General features: G+C 40.7%; 1 protein-coding gene across 6 annotated transcripts in view; it reads left to right on the forward strand.

The window, feature by feature from the left end:
- ATF1 (activating transcription factor 1) overlaps nucleotides 1-20655 on the forward strand; it is a 75527-nt gene that overhangs the window by 3314 nt on the left and 51558 nt on the right. For 4 of the 6 annotated variants that reach the window (XM_045801056.2, XM_045801061.2, XM_045801058.2 and 1 more), the window contains exon 2: nucleotides 3117-3215. In XM_045801056.2, the coding sequence (XP_045657012.2) occupies nucleotides 3123-3215 (93 nt within the window). In that variant the 5' untranslated portion in view covers nucleotides 3117-3122. Of the gene's footprint in view, nucleotides 1-1807; nucleotides 2540-3116; nucleotides 3216-20655 lie in introns of those variants that run through there. The other 2 variants (XM_045801057.2, XM_045801062.2) reach the window with 2 other exon arrangements.

Genomic DNA, 20655 nt, shown 5'->3' on the forward strand with positions numbered 1-20655 from the left:
ATAAAAAAGCTCTTCGTTTGGTGCCTAGCGTATAATATTCCTTTCTTTGCAAGTTTTCTTAGAAGTACCATGCCTTTTACTTACATTTTTTCTTATATGTCAGCGAGATCACAGGCTGCTGCAGTTTCTCAGCCTCCCAAATTCGTTCCCATTGATGGCACTTTTGAAGCTGTGTTTCACTGCCCCCTGTGATTCTGCCCTACTTACTGTTGTCTAATGTTAAGCTTCCATCTGCTAGCTGGGAGATACGTTATTTTCATAGAAAATGCTTTTGTACACATACAGTTTATTCTGTGTTGAGCCAGTTTTTAACAGATTGTTAATCTCAATTTTAAGAGTAATAGCTGAAAAGAGTGAGCAAATGAAGATTATACTCTGACGTTAAAAAATATATAGTATTGTTTACAGTGAGATGTAACTATAAAGCTGTTTTCATTTTGGAAAACAAAAGCTGATTAGTTGATTTCTTTTTAAAAAATTAGAGAAAATAGGCTATCTTATTTTCCATAGGAAATGTGGTTGTAATAATTGTCCAGAATCTTATTTGCTGACTGTAGTGTTGTTTTGTTGATTGTGTTAGTTTCCATTAGATATAGGGCTTCTTAATAATACTGTTATAGAGGAAAAATCAGTGAGTCACAGTGAAACAGAGAAGTATCATTTCCAGTAATTTAATAAGGTTTTGAAAAATCTTTTATAGGTTCTTGCAGTGCTTTAGCACTATGTATTTTTTTCTTTTCTACATTCCAACTTACGTCTTCTGAAATGGGGTGTTAAAACGGCATTTTCGGCTGCCTAGCCGTCTCAGTCAGTAGAGTGTGTGCCTCTTGATTTTGGAGTTGTAAATTTGAGTCCCACACTGGGTACAGAGATTACTTAAAATCTTTTTTTAAAAAAGGCATTTTTAATACAGACAGTATGTAGAAAATATGTAATTGCCAGGTTTGGTGCTGTCTTAGTGTTTAGTCTGTGAGATTATACTTGTATTAGTGAAGATTAAAAATCACTGTGCTCTTCCTAACGAAGGGAGTATATGTAAGCTTAAAAGCAGTTGAAGAAACAAGATAGGAAGCATTGGATGAATTTGGCAAAATTAAAAGTTTTAAAATAATCACAGGTAAGTCACGATACTTGTATCCACATGCTAGAAATGAAATTTATATTGAGAAATATTAGGGATGCCTGGGTGGCTCAGTCGGTTAAACGTCTCCCTTCGGCTCAGGTCATGATCTGAGGGTCCTAGGATCGAGACCCACATCAGGCTCCTTGCTCAGCAGGGAGCCTGCTTCTCCCTCTCCCGCTCCCCCATTTGTGCGTGTGCGCGCACTCTCTCTGTCTCTCTCTCTCATAAATAAATAAAATAAAAAAAGAAATTATATACTGGGGCGCCCAGGTGGCTCAGTCAGTTAAGCATCTGACTCTTAATTTCGACTCAGGTCATGATCTCAGGGTCTGGGATCCAGCCCCACATCACGCCCCACGTCAGGCTCTGCAGTCAGAGATGCTCTCTCCCTCTCTCTCTGCCCCTCCACCCGCTCATGCACACATTCTCTCTGTCACTGTCTCTAAATAAATAAATAAAAGCTTTAAAAATATTTTTAAAAAAGAAACAGGCTAATAAGAGAAACATTGGTGATTTGGTGATAAATGGTGGATAAGTAGTACGAACAGGGCCAAGACAGCTAATAGAGAATTAAGGAACTGTAAACAGTGCGTCATTTCTCACCTAGCACTGCTTTCTCCTGTGCTTCTGATGGGCTCTAATTCTTTCAGAAAACTTGAGCTACTCATACTTCTTGATCAAGTAGTTCTCATTTCTGGAATATATTCTTTGGAAATTATTTTAATTGTGTTTATGTACCAAAGATATTAATCATAGTATTGTTTGGTTAAAAAAAATGTATGTTCACTGGATGGACTATTGTGTAGCCTTTGAATATACCATATTTTGTTTATCCATTCATCTCTGTGCACACTTCAATTGATCCCACCTTTTGACAATTGTAAATATGTTGCTATGCACATGGGTGTACAAATATATCTTTAAGACCCTGCTTCAATTCCTTTGGATATATACCTAGATTTGGGATTTCTGGATCATACAGTAATTCTATCTTTAATTTTTTGAGTAAATACCATAGTGTTTCCCATAGTGTTTACACCTTTTTTGCATCCCTAATCATAGTGCACAAACGTTCCAATTTCTCCACATCCTCACCAACACTTATTTTCTGGTTTTTTAAAATTGTAGCCATTCTAATGGGTGTTGATGATGATATCTCATTGTAGCTGTGATTTGCATTTCCCTAATGATTAGTGATATTGAACATCTTTTCATGTTTGCTGGCCAGCCCCCTCTCTTTTCTTTTTATGTTTTTGTATGTAATCATTAAACACTCTAAATTCTGCCCAATTCTTCTAGCAGTCTAAGTGGTTGTCCTCCCATTTGACGTATTCCATCGCTCATAAGCCGTTTATCCTCGTTTTTGCCAGCCTGCATATCCTGCCGGGACTGCCTAGATCTCTAGAACCTCCTTAGGTACGGTTGTGCTGACTTAGTTCAGCATTCACTTAATGACTTCTCCATGTAGAACTATCTGAGCAATTAGAAACTGTTCCCGAGACTGTAGAAGAATGCTTGCATCCATGGATGGGAAGACTGTCATACTTCTTAAGTGGGATAACATTTGGAAACTTCGTCACAATAATTTATGTATAGATGTGCCATTTATTAAATTTTAATATGTTCATGTGGATCAAACTTTTTAAAATGTGAAAGAATATGCAAGGAAAAGTCTTTACTATCTCTATTCCATAGCTACCAATTCTCTCCCACAGAGGCAGCCATGTTGCCAATTTTTATACAGCCATGCAGTATATTATACATATTCTGTAGTGCTCTTTATTTGCCATTTCTTGAGATCTTATAATTAGATTTCTACACAGAACAGAACATCAGAACATACTGAGTCTGGATAAATTGAGCTAGCACGTAGTATAGAAAAACTCCATCTTGTTCCTCTGGAAAAGTACACATGTTAAGGAAAGAGCTATCTTAGGATTTCTTGAAAATGAAGTTAGAAATCATTTTCTAACTGACCTTTTTTCTCTTCTAGTTGATTATGGAAGATTCCCACAAGAGTAACACTTCAGAGGCAGCGCCGCAGCCTGGTTCAGCGGTTCAGGGAGCTCCTATTTCTCATATTGCTCAACAGGTAAGGCAGGATCCAGCCAAAATGTTGAGCTAATTAGGAATATTTTGTGAAAAAGAACCAAGCAAAAAGAACTGCAAACGTTGAAATGTATGGAAGGCAGGTAGATTTGATTTAAACATCCTGTCAAGATTATTTCAGTTTTATTTTCTTCTATATAAAGTACATTTAATGTTGTTTTAATAGGTATATATTTTTCAAAACTTGAAGTAGATTTCACTTTATGTGGTGCGTGATTATTTCGATTTTTTCCAGACTGATTTTGTTTCTGCATAAGAAAAATGAAAAATAATTTATCTCTGAGCTAACTTAAAACAGACTAATAGTTTCAAGAGACAAACCATCTTCAATTCAGTAGATTTATTGTGGATGTATAGGAAATCTTTTTGCTGAACTGGAAAATAGGCCTACATATTAGAGAATTTAAATTGATAGGCATGCATATTGCAGAACTGATATTTTATAAATATCAAATTGTCTGATCCATGCACCTGACCCACTTCAAGGAAAACAATGGATGGTATTTGTTGCCAGTGATAGACTTGAACTTTCAAGCAAAAATTAGAATTTTGGAAAACTTGTATTCACCATTGTGAGCTTTATAGTTTCCCAGGAGCTACAGACTTTTTCATTACAAAATTGTGTTACAAAGTCATACTTTAGTATAAGATTCATTCAGAGTGCAAGGTAGACCAATGGATTTTATTTTATTTTTTTAAGATTTATTTATTCGAGAGAGAGAAAACACAAGCAGGGAGGAGGGGCAGAGAGAGAGGGAGAAGCGGACCTTCCGCTGAGCAGGGAGCCTGATGTGGAGCTCAGTCCCAGGACCCCAGGATCATGACCTCAGCTGAAGGCAGAGGCTTAACCGACTGAGCCACCCAGGCGCCCCAGACCAGTGGATTTTAATGTTAACAGAGTATATAACGTTGAGGGGCGCCTGGGTGGCTCAGTCAGTTAAGCGTCTGCCTTCAGCTCAAGTTATGATCCCGGGGTCCTGGGATCCAGTCCTTTGTCGGGCTCTCTGCGCCATGGGGAGTCTGCTTCTCCCTCTCCTTCTGCTCCTGCACCCCCCACTCCCGCTTGTGCTTGCTTAGGCGTGTTCTCTCTCCCTCCCTCTCTCTCAAATAAATAGAGTCTTTTTAAAAAATACATAACATTAAGATTGTATGTTGCAAACAACCTTTAAGAAACTACAGCCTGTTTAAGTTTTAAAGTGGTATCAAAGAAGAATATCCACAATTATCTGAAAACACTATTAAAAACAGTCCTCCCTTTTTCAACTTCATATATGTGTGAGGTCAGACTTTCTTCATATACCTCAGCCAAAACAACATATGGCAACATAGTTAATGTAAAAGCAGGTAAGAGAATTCAGCCATTTTCAACATTAAGGTGATTTGCAGAAATGTAAAATGTCATTCTCTTACTAATTTGGGGGGAGGGAAGTTTAGTTTTATAAATGAAAACATATTGTTATTTATATTAGTGTGTTAATAGGTTTATATTACTTCAGAATGAACTGTTAAATATTTTTAAAATTTCTGTTTTAATTTTAAATGTGTTAGTAGATTAAAAGCCTACATAAATAAGAATTCTTTGTGGTCCTCAATAATTTTTAAGAGCGTAAAGAGTCTTGAGACCAAAAAATTTGAGAAACAAGGCCCTAAAGGATTAATCCTTCAAGCTTGATGCATCCTTTTTTATTATTTGTCTATATTCTTGTAGAATAATGGTGTCTTCTCCAGATGGTGCTGGAAAAACAATTCTGGAGTCTTTCAGCTCTCTTTCTGTTAATAGAGCCCTTCACAGAGATGTTTAAGTTCACTTGGCTTACTTGTATACTTAAGTTATTTTGGTTAGATGTGGATGTTTTCTAAGTTTCCTTAGAAGCATATTTACAGTGAAATGTGAGTAAGTCCATTTCTAAGTGGAAGTAACTTTGTAGTGATTTTGAAAATAATGTCACTGACTTCATGTCCAAATTCTTGTGGCTTGATTACTTCATTAGCCTCTAAATATTGTAAGGAAACCATATCTAATGCAGTAATATTTATTCAGTCATTCAGTATAAGCTGGGGACATAGCAATAAACAGAAGTCTCAGCTCTTATGAACTTTACTTCTAATTTTGGGGAGACAGGCAATAAGATATCAGTTCATAGTACGTACTGTGGGGACTCACAAAGCAGGGTAAGAGGGATGGGGATTGGTGGGGACAGGTGGATTTGTTTTTTTATATAAAGCGGTCAGAGAAGTCCCGTTAGTGGAAAGAACTCTTCATTTACATGAACTGACAGTTGTAAAACGCTGAGACTGATAGGTGCTTGGCATAGTTAAGGAACAGCACAGAGGCTGGTGTGGTGGGAGACAGATGAATGAGGGGAGAGTGATGCAAGATGAGGCAGAGAGGTTTGGCGGTGGGAAGGGAGAGTGCCAGATAAGGTAGGCCTTGAATGCCACTGTAAGGCTTTTGGCTTTTAATCTGAGTGAGATGGGAATCCTTTGGAGCGTTTTGAGTAAAAACGTTATCTGATGTTTTAATAGGATCATTTTGGCTGCTTTGTGGAGTAGAAGCAGGAAAACCAGTTAAGAGGCTGTTAAAATAATGTGCGTGAGAGGTGATGGTGACTTGGACCAAGGTGGTAGCAGTGGTGGTGGTGAGATAAAGTTAGATTCTTGATATAATTTGGTTGTAAAGCCAACAGTGTTTACTTTTGGATTAGATGTGGGTTTTAGAGAAAAAAAGAAGATAGACCCTACAGTTTTTGACTCAAATAATGGTAAGAATGGAGTTGCCACCTCTTAAGGTGGACAACACTGCAGCATGTTTTTCTTTTCTTTTGGGGGGAATATTGGCAATCAGGAATTTGGCTTTTAGGCATGTTAAGTTTGTGATGCTGTCTGTATTACTTTTCTATGCTACAAAACAAATTAACACAAATTTAATGGCTCACAAGAACACACGTTATCACAGTTCTATGAGGGCAGAAGCTGCTAGGTTCTCTGGTGTTTCAAGTTCAATCAAGGTATTGGCTGGGGCTGGATTTTTATCTGTGGATTGGACTGGAGAGGAATCCACTTCCAACTTCACTCAGGTTGTTGGCAGAATTCATTTTGTTGTAGCCGTAGGACTGAGAGCTCCAGTTTTTTGTTGGCTGGAGGCCACCCTCAAGCCTTAGAGGTCATCTGCAGTTCACTGCCGTGTGGCCCTCCCCAAAAGCAGTTCACAGCATGGCAGGCTGCTCTGTTAAGTCTAGCAAGAGGGTGAGAGTGAGTTGGCTAGCAAGACAGAGTCTTGTATAATACCATATGACATAATCAAGGAAGTGATATCCCATTCTTTTGCCATAAAATGTAATCATGGGAATGACATCCCATCATCTTTGCTTTACTAATTAGAAGTTGCAGGTCCCTCCCACTCTCAAGAGGAAAGGATTACTCAAAAGGCGTGAATACCGGGAGGTGGGGATCATGGGGGCCTCCTTAGAATTTGTCTGCCGAACCGTACAAACAGGTCTGTTTAGAAGGCAGCTGGATGTATATGGCCTGGGGTCCAGAGGAGAAGTCCAGACTAGAAATGTTAAGTGTAGGCGTTCTTGGATATGTAGGTGGTATTTAAAGACACAAAGCGATTTCTGGCTTCCACTTAGGATATAGAAAGCTGAAAAGAGTATTGCTCCCATCCTAAAATAAGAATGAGCTATGATATACAAAGTCATAACTTCTCTTGATTCATCGGTGGTGGGATCTGGCTCATCTGTAACAGTGCTGGAAGAAGGCAGGGCTCTCGCACAGGGGTAAAGAAGAATTCAGCTACGGTCTTGATCAGTTGCTAAAGTCTTAAGTGTGGGCTGGCATGAGCTTGTAGAATCCTTGAGAGCTGCAGACACAGGGTAGGTAATGCTCACCCGTAGGCTTTTCTTCAAGGTTTCCCAACAGTTTCTCGTAAGATTGGGAAAGCAAGGAAGACAGGGGTAAGGCTCACTAGGTGGTATGGGCCTACCTGGACTCTCTTCTCCCTGTGGAAAAGGGCTTTAAGCCACTGGGGGAAGGGAATAAACTCCATTTTCCGTTGTGGCTGGGAGGAGTGAAAAGACAAAAACGCATAAAACCGGAGGGAAGGGGAGGAAACTTCTGGGTTCAGACCATTAGTTTTCCTACTATAGGGAGAAAGCCCTATGCCCTGAGACGCAGGGATAGTGACTTGCCTGAGACTGAGACTCCGCTAGGGTAACAGAACTTCCCCGTTCCGTACTAGCAAGTAAAGCAACAGCAGTCTGCCCCTGGGGACTGTGGAGAGTCCGCACTGAGGGTGGAGCAGGCTGAGAAGTACCCTCCGGCAAACCAGCTCCCACCCTAAGCAGAAGGGTGTCCTAGAGGAACTTGAAGCCGGTGGTGCACCTAAGGGAGTCCTAACAGCAGAACCCGAACCCGGCGTAATTCCCGAAGAAGTTGCTCAACCCCTCCCCTCAGCACCCCACTGATAGCTTGCAGAAAGGAGCCATACCCATTTTTATACTGTTTCCTGAGTCTCCTGTGTTACACATGATATCCATCATTCAGGCAAAAATTATGAAACATACAAAAGTAAGAAAAAATTACTCACTGTTCAAAAACCAAAATAACCAATAGACTGAGGATGGTACATTTGATAACTGTCAGGCAGTGAATTTATTTTTTTAAAGATTTTACTTATTTATTTGATAGAGCACACAAGTAGGAGGAGGAACAGCAGAGGGAGAGGGAGAAGCAGGCTCCCCGCTGAGCATGGAGCCCCATGTGGGTCTCAGTGCCAGGACCCTGGGATCATGACCTAAGCTGAAGGAAGATGCTTAACCGACTGAGCCACCCAGGCGCCCCTCGTTGGTTTCATGCTCCGCGGGGAGTCTGTTTCTCTCTCTCCCTCTTCCTCTGCTTGTCCCCGCACTTGTGCGCATGTGCGTGCACTCCTCTTTCTCTCTCGCTGTCAAATAAATAAATCTTTGAAGAAGATTTTTTAAAATCTTATTTAAAAAAATTAAATGAATAATATATTACAGCTCTAGTGGAAAAGGTGGACAACATGTATGATGGTAAATTTCAGCAGAGGAATGGAAAGTATATGAAAGTCAAGTGAATATGCTAGAAATAAAAATTTGATATAGATGAAGTATGTTTTGGGGCTTATTAGTAGACTTAACATACCCAAGGTAAGAATCAGTGAATTTGAATTTGAAATTGAAAACAAAGAGAAAACAAGTAGGGGGAAAACAGAACAGAGCATCTAAGAGCTGTGGGGGACAATATCGATTTAACACAAGGGTAATTAAATTCATGGCACTAGATGAGATTACTGGAGGTCTTGTATACTCAGAGATGAGGTCTGTGGATTTGACTAGGGCTCTCCGACATTTGTTGGACTTTGGGAAGATTGAAGAGGGGTGGTCAGTGAAGTTAAGAGGAAAATCAAGAGAAAGAATCTTGGAAGTTAAGAATGAGGTCATGGTCAACTGTATAATGTGCTGTCAGGTCAAATAAGAAATAAAAATCAACTGCTAACACAGTTGGTCTTCATTATTCAAGGATTCTGTATTTGCAGATTTGCCTACTTGATAAAATTTATATGTAATCCCAAAATCAGTCCAGCACTTTTGTGGTCATTGCCCAGAGTGGTGAAAAATTGGAGTCACTTGACGCACATCTTTCCACTGACATTGAACCAAGGCACCAGGGCCTTGTCTTCTTATTTTAGCTCTCATGCTGTAAATAGTTCTTTTGGTGGTCTAACTGATGGCATATTTTTTGCATGTTTGTGCTTTTTGTTAGTGATTTTGTTGTTTAAAATGGCCTCCTAAGTGTAGAGTTGAATGCCAGGAGGAGAGAATACCTGTGTTAGAGAAGTGTCCTTCAAATATGAGTGTCCATGAGTTCAGTATTAATGAATTAACAATATATATACTAAAAAAGGTGTCTCTAAACAGAAACACTTAAAACAAAGTTATATATTGACCAGTTGATGAAAATAATGTGCCCAGAGGCTTGCAGGAGCCTAACTCCGTGTTCCCCCCAGAGCAGTGGTTCAGATTTGCTAATTCCACGTACATGCAACTTTATAGAATATACCGCAAATAACAAGAATTGACTATTTAGCAACTTGGAGTTTATTGACAGCCTTGACAAGAACTATTTCAATGGGAGCGGGGACAAAAATCTAATTAGATCTAAGAGAGCATGGAAAAAGGGGGGAAAAAGAGTAGACATTCATTGACAACAGAATGAATAGACAACTCCTTTAAGGGATTTTGTTGCAAAGGGGCAAAGAAATGAAGTTGCTGGAGAGGGTTGGAGGTCAATGCTCCAAAGCTTTACTTTTATTATTACTTTTTAAGATAGGAGGAATTAACAGCCTGTTGGTATACCAGTGGGATTGATTAAATAGAAGGGGAACACTTGATGATACAGAAAGAGAGGTCAGTTCTGGGATGACATCCTTGAGGAGGGACAGGAACGAGATTTAGTCTACAAGTGGAGGACTTTATCTTATATGAGCACGGTACATCATTCACAGTAAGAAAGCAAATGCGGGTTAGGTGGGTAGATTGGGGATGAGATACTCTGAAAGCTTTCTTTTGATAACTTTTTTTTTTAAGATTATTTATTTATTTGACAGAGAGAACAAGCAGAGGAGTGGCAGGCGGAAGGCAAGGGAGAAGCAGGCTCCCTGCCCAGTAGGGAGCCCGATGTGGGGCCCAATCCCAGGACCCTGAGATCATGACCTGAGCCAAAGGCAGACGCTTGACTGACTGCGCCACCAGGCACCGCTCTTTTGATAACTTCTTTGTTTTTCAGTGGAATAAAACGTTTTAAGAGGATAGGGAAGGAGGAGAAAGTATGAAATCATCTACCAGGACAGTAGGAGATGTAAGTGGACTAGGGATATTTAACAGGATTGAGGAAGATTATGAACACTCCACTTGAGGTTTGATCATGAGTTTAAAGTGAGACGGTTAAGTTCAATTATGTGTTCTCCAGTCTAATTCAGGTGTGGTTTGCATTCAGGTTACAGGCATTGAGTAGGGGAGTTAACAGGGTCGATGTTTAGTTAAGGGACTATGATGAAGCAAGAAAAGACAAGGACATTGATGATGTGTGTGATAGAGTGATTTAGATGCGGGGCCACATAATTTAAGCTGTATAGGGAAGGAAGTGGGGACTTGATGGGGTCAAGAGCAGGGAAGAAGATAGTATGTTCAATGGATTATAGGTTCCTGTGGAGTCCAAGAATTGTTGAGAGTCCAAATAGTGGAGGTAATGAGTTGGAAGTAGGTGATACTCAGAGCGATGCTTGAATTTGAGATTATGGAGGGGTTTATTTATTGACAATGATACGGTTTAATTAAGTAGTTCTCAACTGGAGTGTACTGCTTCCCCACTGAGACGTCTGGAAATGTGTGTTTGGGGGTGGGGAGGGTGCTACTGGTATTCAGTGGGTGGGGACCAGAGATGCTAAATGTTTTGCATTGGAAGAATTGTCCTGCCCAAAATGCCTGTTTAGAAACCTTGTAGAGGGGCGCCTGGGTGGCACAGCGGTTAAGGGTCTGCCTTCGGCTCAGGGCGTGATCCCGGCGTGATGGGATCGAGCCCCACATCAGGCTCTTCTGCTATGAGCCTGCTTCTTCCTCTCCCACTCCCCCTGCTTGTGTTCCCTCTCTCGCTGGCTGTCTCTATCTCTGTCCAATAAATAAATAAAATCCAAAAAAAAAAAAAAGAAACCTTGTAGAGTATAAGAACAGGAGCAGGTAGCTGAGGAGGGTGGAACCCAGGGCTCTGGAGAAGAATAAAAAACAGAGGCCTGGGTGTGGAAGGTTACTGAATGTTGCATATTGAAATCACAACAAACCTTATCAGGAGTGGTATTAGAATAGGTTGGTTTGGCTGCTAATGTCTTAAAGAAATGAGGGGACGTGACTGCCATAAGGCCAGTCTGCTGCTATGAGCCTTGCAGTTGGGAGCTTTTAGAGGAGGACTTTGAAGGGGCAGTGGTCTGAAAGTACCAATGAAAAGCAAGGGAAACGCGCACCTTATCTGTAGGCTCATGGGATGAGTGCAGGAAAGAGCTATAGCAGAGGCACTTTTCTTGAGAAGAGAGCTGAAGTTCAATCATGGCAGGGAGGTGAAGGGGAGGGACTTAGTACTTGTTGAATTTCATTTAATTACAAATTATATGTAGATTGAGAGACAGGCAGTTTTGCTTAATGGAAAGAATGATGGAAGCCGTCAGAAGACTGGGTCGGAACCCACGTTTTGTCACTTACTGACTCTAGAGCTTTGACTAGTCAGTTATTTAGTAAGACTTGACGTTCATCATCTGGAAATTACGTGTCAGACTTGGCAAGCTCTAAGGTCTTTTCCAGCTCATAACTCTCAGTAATTCTCATATTGTAAGAAATTTGTACACTTTAATCAAGTGTGAACAGGGAAAACAATGATCATAGTAACAATTGAGTGTCCACTGTTTGCCAGGTGCATTTCTAAGCATTTTACGTGTTTTAATACCTTCAAACCTCATGTCAGCCTACTCTGCTTTTATAACTCCCACAGGACTACTAAGGATCTAGACGTGATTTGAATTCCAGCCGTTTGACTTCTGTCACAGTTTGGGGTTTCTGGGAAGTGGCCTGTGAGGTGGAGATTAACATGCAGGACGTTTATTAGGGCGTCCTCTTGGAATTACCACCTGTGAAATGTAAAGAAAAGAAGAGAAGGAAGGAGGATTGGGCAGAGGGAGAAGTGGGACTGTGGTTCAGTCTCAGTGAAGGCCTCAGCTGACCCTGTAGAGAGCTTTGAAGATGAGATAGCTCTTCAAAATAGGGGGAAGGGGCCAGCCAGGCCTTCATATCCCAGCATGCATCAGTCATTGGATCTTGACTGACCTGGGAAGGGGTGTATGAGACTTTAGTGACAGGTGAGTCATCAGCCAAGGCAATTCCAAAGACAGCTGGCACAGCTGAACACTGCCAGCAGCTTTACTCCAGCAGCTGGGGAATGCAGTCTTTTACTAGTGAAACGGGGTCTGCGAGTTGCATCGTAGTGCCCACCACAACTCCAGAGTCTGTAGTCACCAGTCCTTTGTTGCCTCCAGGGAGAATATGAAGAGAAATGAGAATAGTGGAAGAAATTACAAATAGGCTTGGCTCCAAAACACTTTTAACACAGCTTAATCTTCATGCCATTCTTTTTTTTTTTTTTTTTTTTTAAGATTTTATTTTTAAGTAATCTCTACACCCCAGTGTGGGCCTTGAGCTAACAGTACCAAGATCAGGAGTCACATGCTCTACCAGCTGAGCCAGCCAGGTGCCCCCATGCCATTCATATTTTTGACATGAAGACTTAACTCAAGGTTCATCCAGGGATAAGCTAAGAATGTGTGTGTGCATCAGTGCCTTTGATAATCCTTTCTTACCTGGAGATACTCTATCTAACATCTTGGATATTCTAGCTCATCTGGGTTTCACTTTTTGGTAGAGAAAGATTTCTCTTATAGAGTAACTTAGAAATCTAGGTGAGTTTATTTGGATGTTTCCAGCGTGGATGGCATGGGAGAATGGAAGAATGATTTTTCTTTTTCATTTGCTTAGCAGGTCTTTCATAGAGCCTAAAGTTTTAAATTTTGACTAGGTCCAGTTTATCAAGTTGTCCTTTCATGGATTGTGCTTTTGGTGTCTAAGAATTCCTTGCTAGTCCTAAATTTCAAAGATTTTTTGTTTCTTCCTAGAAATTTTATAGGTTTATGTTTTACGTGTAATTCCACGATCCATTTTAAGTTAATTTTTATATAGATTTGAGAGTTTGGGGTTGGTTTTTTGTTTTGTTTTTGCTTTGTTTTGTTTTGCCTCTGGATGTACAATTGCTACAGCACCACTGCATTACTTTTGCACCTTTGTCAGAAATTATTTGGGCATACTTACCTGCTTCTGCTTCTCTGTTATGTTCCATCGATCTGTGTGCTGTCCCTCTGTCAGCATGCTGTCTTGATTACTATTTATAGTAACCCTTAACATCCAGAAGAAAGATTACTCCCATTTTATTCTTCTTTTTCAAAGTTGTTGTAGGGCCTTTCCCTTTCCATATAAATTTTTGCAGTAAGCTTGTCTGTGTCTGCAAACCTACAGATCAATTTCGGGAGAACTGATACCTTACTGAATCTTCCAATCCTTGAATATAGTAAATCTCTCTAATTATTTAATCACCTTCGATTTCTTTACATAGCATTTTGTCTTTTTCAGCATACAGATCCTGTATGTGTTTTGTTAGGCTTCATACCTAAGCATTTCATTTTCTTTGGAACACTTGTAAATAATACTGCATATTTTCTTTGGAGCTATAGTAAATGGTACTGTGTTGATTTTGGATTTTACTTGTTAGGCTATAGAAATGCAATTGATTTTTATTGATCTTATACCTTGTAACATTAGTCTTAGGAGTGATTTTTTTTGTTTTGTTTTTAATAGTTCTTGTGATGTCCTACATAGAGTCATGCCATCTAAAGATAGAGATGTTTTTTCTTCTTTTTTTCCAATTTTATTCAAGTTATTCTGATTCCAGTTATTAGAATATGTATTATTTATTTTTTCTTGCCCTATTGCACTCTCTAGAACTCCCAGAACTATGTTGAATAGTGATGAGAATGGACATCTTTTCTTTGTACCCAGTCTTACAGAGAAAGCATTCATTCTGTCATCATTAAGTCTGATGTTAGCTGTAGGCTTTTTTATAAATGCTCTTTGTGAGTTTGAGGAAGTACCCTCTATTCCTAGTTTTTTGAGAGGTTTTTTTTTTTCATGAAATGAGATTAAGTTTTATGAAATGAGATTTTTCTGCATCAGTTGGTGTGCAGTGATAATTTTTTTCTTCTTTGGCCTGTTGATGTAGTGGAGTGATTGATTTTTAAATATCGAACCAGCCTTGCATACCTGAAATAAATAGCACTGGGTCATGGTGGTATATTCTTTTTTTATGTTGCTAGATTCTGTTTGCTAATACTTTGTTGAGGAAATTGTATCTAAATTCATGAGATAATGGCCTGTGGTTTTCTTTTTCTTTCTTTCTTTGTGTGTGTGTTTGTATGTTTGTGTAATATCTTGGGCCTCATAAAACAAGTCAGGAAATATTCCTTCCTCTTCTCTGTTTTGGAAGAGATTGTATAAAATTGGCATTAATTGTCCTTTAAATGTTTGATAAAACTCTCCAGTGAAACTGGAGCCTGGAATTTCTTTTCTTCACAGGATTATTCAGGCTATTTTATCATGGCTGAGTTTGGTAGTTTGTGGTTTTGAGGAAATTGATGCATTACTTCCGAGTTGTCAAATTTATGAATATAAAGTTGTTCATAGTAGTACCTTTTTATCCCACTTAATGGCCGTATGGTCTGTGACCTTAAAAATCCAACAGTTAGTTAATTTACCAGCAAGAATAAGTTTATTCAGGAATAACAGAAAATTGCAATCCGAGACATGCAGGCTCTGGCAAAACCATAGACCAGTACCATAAACAAAGGAGAGGAACGTTATTTTATGGAAAAGGAGGAGGAGGGAGTTGGCAGTGGTTTTTTCTTTTTCTTTCTTATTTATTTATTTGAGAGAGAGAGAGACAGATAATGAGAGAGAGAGCACAGCTGGGGAGGAGAGGGAGAAGCAGGCTCCCGCCGAGTAGGGAGCCCGACTCGGGCCAATCCCAGCACCCCAGCTGGGATCATGACCCAAGCTGAACAAAGATGCTTAACCGGCTGAGCCACCCAGGCGCCCTGGCAGTGGTTATATTGAAAGAAAGTACATTGGAGAAAAGCACCAGTTCAGGGTGATAACTGTTTCTCATTGATCGAGATGCGGGGCTAGTCAGTTTCTTGTAGGAGGTGCAGTGTCCGTCTTTGCCTTTGGGCCTGTCATTGATTCCTTCCTGTTAATCATTCTTCTTTTGGAGTCTAATTGCCGCTGAGTGGTAGGGCTCCCCCTTCTGGCCTCCCAACTCCACTTTAGTGAGGTTTCCCTTTATTAATTTTCAGATTTCTCCCTTTTGATCAAGATCTTTCTCTGAAAGTATAGCTGATCAAAAGTCAGGTTTTTTTAATTCAGTGAACTTTTGACCCTCAGTGCCAGGAAAGACCTTTCTTGGTTGTCATGCCGCATATCAGATGGAAAGTGCATAGCAATCGGAAACCAGTTAAGTCCCATTTGAGTAACAAGGAAGGTTAGGAGGGAGACCTCTCAGGCTCTGCCCACCTTATAGTCCATACTTACCAAGATCGTGAGCCCTGTAGATCATTTCCTTATTGGGAGCATCATTTTTACAAAAGTTTGATAGGAAACAAATACAGAAGAAAGTAACATGATAATTCTAAATTGTGCAGCGGATCTAAACTGGGATCCTAGATCTGAAAGTAGCCAACTAAAAATATTTATTGGCACTTACTCCAACTTAAGGGAGAAGTTACCCCAATGGAAGCAAATCTGAAGTTGTTTATGTCTCTTGGAAGTCTCCACTTCAAGCTGCCCTGAAAGCAGAATAGTGAATACAGCAAGAGCACGCCGAAAGAATTAACTTGAGTGCATTTAGAAGATACAGTGCAGGTATAAACATGAAGCGGTAGCTGATGAACTTTTGCAAAACAGCAAAACTTCAAAGACATTTTAAAACGGCATTGTTATCTTGAAAGAACTGTTTGGAACCAAATGTGTTGTAGTTGGTAAGGTTGCAAATTCAGAGACCGTGAATTTGGATAAGAATCCAAGAGTCAGTTTATAGTTAAGATGAAGGACTTTTGTGAATTCTGAACCTTTTAGAAGAAGCAAGTGAAAAATTAATTTGTCATGGGATCACAATGAGGCTGTTTCTGAAAGGCCATAATCAAAAGAAGAGCTTTCTCTCCCTTCGTAAGGGTTTGGGAAATGCAGACAAGGGCATTCATTGTCTTTCCACAAGTGAGAAGAAGCAACAGTGAGAAAAGGGTGCACAGGCCTGGCCCAGATATCTTGGGAAAGCTGTCTTCTCAGATGTCCTCTGCTTCAGTTCCAGGAAATCTTTACTTTCAGGTCACCAGGTGGCATACAGGGCCAGTCAGGGTTTGGTGCTTTCTTTGGATGTGTCACACGAATCCAGGAATCTGTTTCTTAGAGTTTGGCGGCACAAGAGTGGTTAACAGTAACTAGTAAGGCCATTTCCAGCAAAGAGCCCCATGCGGGGCTTGATCCCAGACCCTGGCATCATGACCTGAGCCGAAGGCAGACGTTTAACCGACTGAGCTACCCAGGCGTCCCAAAGCATAGTTATTTTGAATAGAAGTAGCTAGGCCTTTAGAACATTGGAGTATATCTCTTTTTATCAACTGTGGGTCAGAGGAGGCAGGGGCCAAGTGCATTAACGTCCTGTGACTATCTCAAAAAATGAGAATCTATGAGTTCCAAAGGGGGTGGATCTGAAATTTGGAAGGACTTACAGCACTGTTAGCCAGGGTGTTTGGACGGTCTCTACAGATTTTGCCAGTTGAGTCTTAATAGTGCCATGTATGTGTTTCACTGACCTTGAGGACTAAAGACAGTATGCACAATGAAAGTGTTGTAAAACCGGCCAGACAGCACAGACTTGTTGAAGCACCTGACTGGAAAAATGGGTTTCCCAATCAGTATGAGGTTCAGAGAAAAGTTCTCCAGGTAGGGATAATCTTTTCTATCAGAATTTTAGGCACAGAAAAAAAACATTGGCCTCTCTACAAGGAAAAGCTTCAGTCTACTGAGAAAGCATGCAAACCATAACTAAATCATATTTATATCCATGAGACAGGGAAGCTGTATGAAATCCATTTGTGCAAACAAGTTTCTCTCAATTGTTCTTTGGACTGGCAGGACAAGTGAGGATGGGCACTTTTTGTAGCCTTATTAGTATTTCCCTACCGATACTGGTTCACGAATGATACCATTTTGTCAGTAGACCAATAGTTTAGTGCATGCACAGTAGTAAGTGGGAACTTGAGAATTTTTGGTAGGGCTGGATTGTCATTTGGTCCAAACCAGCATTTTTTTAATCAAAACATCAATCACTAGATTTCCAATATTGTTTTCCCCCCTCTGGGGCTAATTGTTGGGTATCTCTTGTTAGTTTTCCCAAGTAATAATTTGGGAGAACATCCCTTTGGACCATGACAGAGGTTTGGCTATTGGTTTCCTTGAGAGCAGTGTTTTGGGTGGCAATATCAGCAGGGTTTACTCTGGCACCCAGGAAGTCGAGTCTGCAATGCCCAGGAACCTTAAGTGCAGCAGCAAAAGTGTGGCATCTAGTAAGTTTTGGACATAGGAGCCATTTTTAATTTTATCCCCATTAGAGGTAAGGAAACCTTAGTTTTCATAACGTTCCGAAAGTATACTGACAATGGGTATAAATGTTTGCGGTTTCACCCTTGGCCAACACACAAGCCTGAGTGAGGGCGTAAAATTCAGTGTGTTGAGTAGCCAGAGGTAAAGGTGCTGCCTTGGTGACTTCAAAGTAAGTTGTAACAGCATACCTAACATGATATTTAGCATTTTCACCCTTTTTTTCCCTAAAGATTTTGTTTATTTGAAAGAGAGAGAAAGAGATCACTAGTGGGGGGGAAGGGGCAGAGGCAGAGGGAGATGCAGACTCCCCGCTGAGCAGGGAGCCCGACATGGGGCTCCATCCCAGGACCCTGGGATCGTGACCTGAGCTGAAGGCAGACGCTTAACCGGCTGAGCCACCCAGGCACCCTGCATTTTTATGCATGAAATAAGAACCATCAGTAAACCATTAACAATCTGCAGTGGTTAGAGGAGTTTTGTGTAAATTGTCACAGGGAGTCAAAAGATGGTCTGTCAGCGTTAAGCAGTCATGAGGGGTGTCGGCAGTGAAGGAAGGGAGAAGACTAGCAGGGTTAAGGTTATTGCAGCAAGAAAGAGTTCTATGAGGAGCCGTTGGCAGCAGGATATCCTAGGAGGTGAGATGACTGAGAAGTGCTGAGTGTGAGGAGAATTCAGGAGGGCCTTTACTGCATGGGGCACAGAGGGTTAAAGGGGATCCTAGGATTATTTCTTCAGTGCCTTTAACTAAAAGGGAAGTGACAGGAATGGCTCTGAGGCAAAGGAGACATCCCCATGCCACAGGCTTCAGTTGTTACAGGTCATAATACCCTATGGGTTGATGATGGTCCCCATGTTTTTGGATGACTACTCGAAGGACATTCCCTTCCCTCTCACATACAAAGAGGAGAAAGGGACGTTGATAATTAGGATGTCTGAGGGGAGGGGCTTTATCAGGCTTTTCTGCAAAGTTCAAAAGCTGGGGTGCCTGGGTCGCACAGTCAGTTGAACATCTAACTCTTGGTTTCAGCTTGGGTTGTGATCTCAGGGCATGAGATCGAGCCCCAGGTTGAGCTCCACGTTCAGTGCAGAGTCTGTTTAGGATTCTCTCCCTCTCCTTCTGCCCCCCTCCCCACCCAGGCACACACTCATGCATGCATGCATGCTCTCTCTCTCTTTCAAATTAAGTAAGTAAATCTTTTTTAAAAAACCTGTTGAAGTCTCAAAAGCTATATCTTCCTGATCTTTTAAATAATAGCATCAGGTTCGTCATTTTTTAGTAAAGCATATAGAGATTGAACCATAAAAAAAAAGTTTGGAATCCAGTTTTAGTGGTAGCCAGCAAGTCTAAGAAAAGCTTGAAATTGGTGTGTAGTTTTAGGTTTTGGAAAGTTCAGGATGCCATGAAGCCTTCCTGGATCCAAATATGGACCTTGTTTCAAGATTAGGTGCCCTATGTATCAAATCTGAATTTGAGCAAACTGCGGGAGTTTTTTTGGAGACTTTATGTCCCTTTACAGCTGGAAGTTTTAACATGTGATGCTGTTTTCTGTGAAGAGGGTGGAGAAGAGCAACAGAGAAGCTAATCATCTCCATATCGTGACAAAGCAGAGCCTGCAGAAAACTTTATATCATCCAAATCAGCTTGTAAAGATTGCGAAGTCAGAGGACTGTGTGTGTAACCCTGCGGCATTACTGTCCCATTGTATGCCTGTTTTTCCCAAGTGAAAAGAAAAAAAGCTACCCTTACCAACTGGAATACTAAAAAATTCACCACATAGATCAGTTATAGTGAACAGTTTGCTTCGGTGGGAATGAATGCCGGTAGCATATGGGAGTTAGGAACAACAAGGTGCCAAGGGATAATGATGATATTTATTTCCTGGACAGACCTCTATCTTTAGCCATTGGGTTTTCGCACAGGCAAAATCGGGGTAGCACAGGCAGTAGTGCAGGGGATATTGAGGCCCTGAGCTTTGTAATCTTCTGTTATGAGCTTGATACCTTGAAGGGTTTCATTATTTACAGGGTAGTGATTCATTCTGGGAAGAGGTTTTGAGGGATCTGAATACTGATGGGAGGTGTACTGTGGATGCTGCCAGTTAACAGTTGAAGATTTTGCTCCTAAAGAGGAAAGTAGTTGATCCAGTAGGAACAAATGACCAGTGTCCCCAGACTCAGCTATAGTGCCATCAGAGACAGAGCAAATAAAAGATGTCAAGGGTAATTTAATCTTCTGGTTAGCTATCTTGATTACTGCTGTCAAATTCTAGACTTATTTCCCCCTTTTGGGAGAAATTCCCACATGATATTTTTCTAAGAAATCTCAGCCTGACAAATGAATAGGGCTAGAGGAGCTAAGGGAGAAGAGGATGGGTATCTCTCAAACGGCTTAAACAAAAGGGAATAGGATCAAAGACAGGAATCTGTTGAGGTTCCTTAGAGACTCCACTGTTTGAACTGTTTCAGGACTCTGAGACAGAGGAGCTTTACGGCACTGGAGTTGAGCACCAAGAGCATAGCTCCCATGTCAGTAAGGACAGAAAGAGATTCATTCCCAATATGGAGAGTGGTTTCTGCAAGCCAATTAAGAGGGAAGATTGGGAAGAGCCTCCGTAGTTTCTTGGAGCTCTGTCGTTGGGAATTAGGAGGACATTGGTTAGGCTGACTAGACGGCTGAAGTTCCTGGAGCACTTAAGTTGGTCACAGTCTTTTTTCAATGTCCTGGCCCTTTGCAGTAATAGCAGAAACTGGGGGGCTGTGATGAGCGTCCTTCATTTGCCAGAGTTAAAAGTTGAGAATTTTAGCAGTCTTTATTTTGGGTGGCTCCTCTAGGGTACTAGCAAGCTGGTTTGCTAAATTTAAACTAAATCTGGAGTGGGCATAGTTTCCCATCCCGGAAGAACTGGTTCAGCCCATTAATAAATACAGCTAAACGCTACCGAGGCAGATTCAACATCTAAAGGAGGACCAGAATTTTTTAAAGACAATTTGGAGTTGATTGCAGTGGTCAAAAACAGGTTCATCAGGGTTTTTTGTGCAAGCCTGAATTTTGTTCCAATCAACAGGCTTAGGAAAAGCTCCTATAGTTGCTCAGTG

Source organism: Ursus americanus, chromosome 25 (genome assembly GCF_024610735.1).
Source record: "Ursus americanus isolate L20-20 chromosome 25, mUrsAme1.1.p, whole genome shotgun sequence".
NCBI classification, from domain to species: Eukaryota; Metazoa; Chordata; class Mammalia; order Carnivora; family Ursidae; genus Ursus; species Ursus americanus.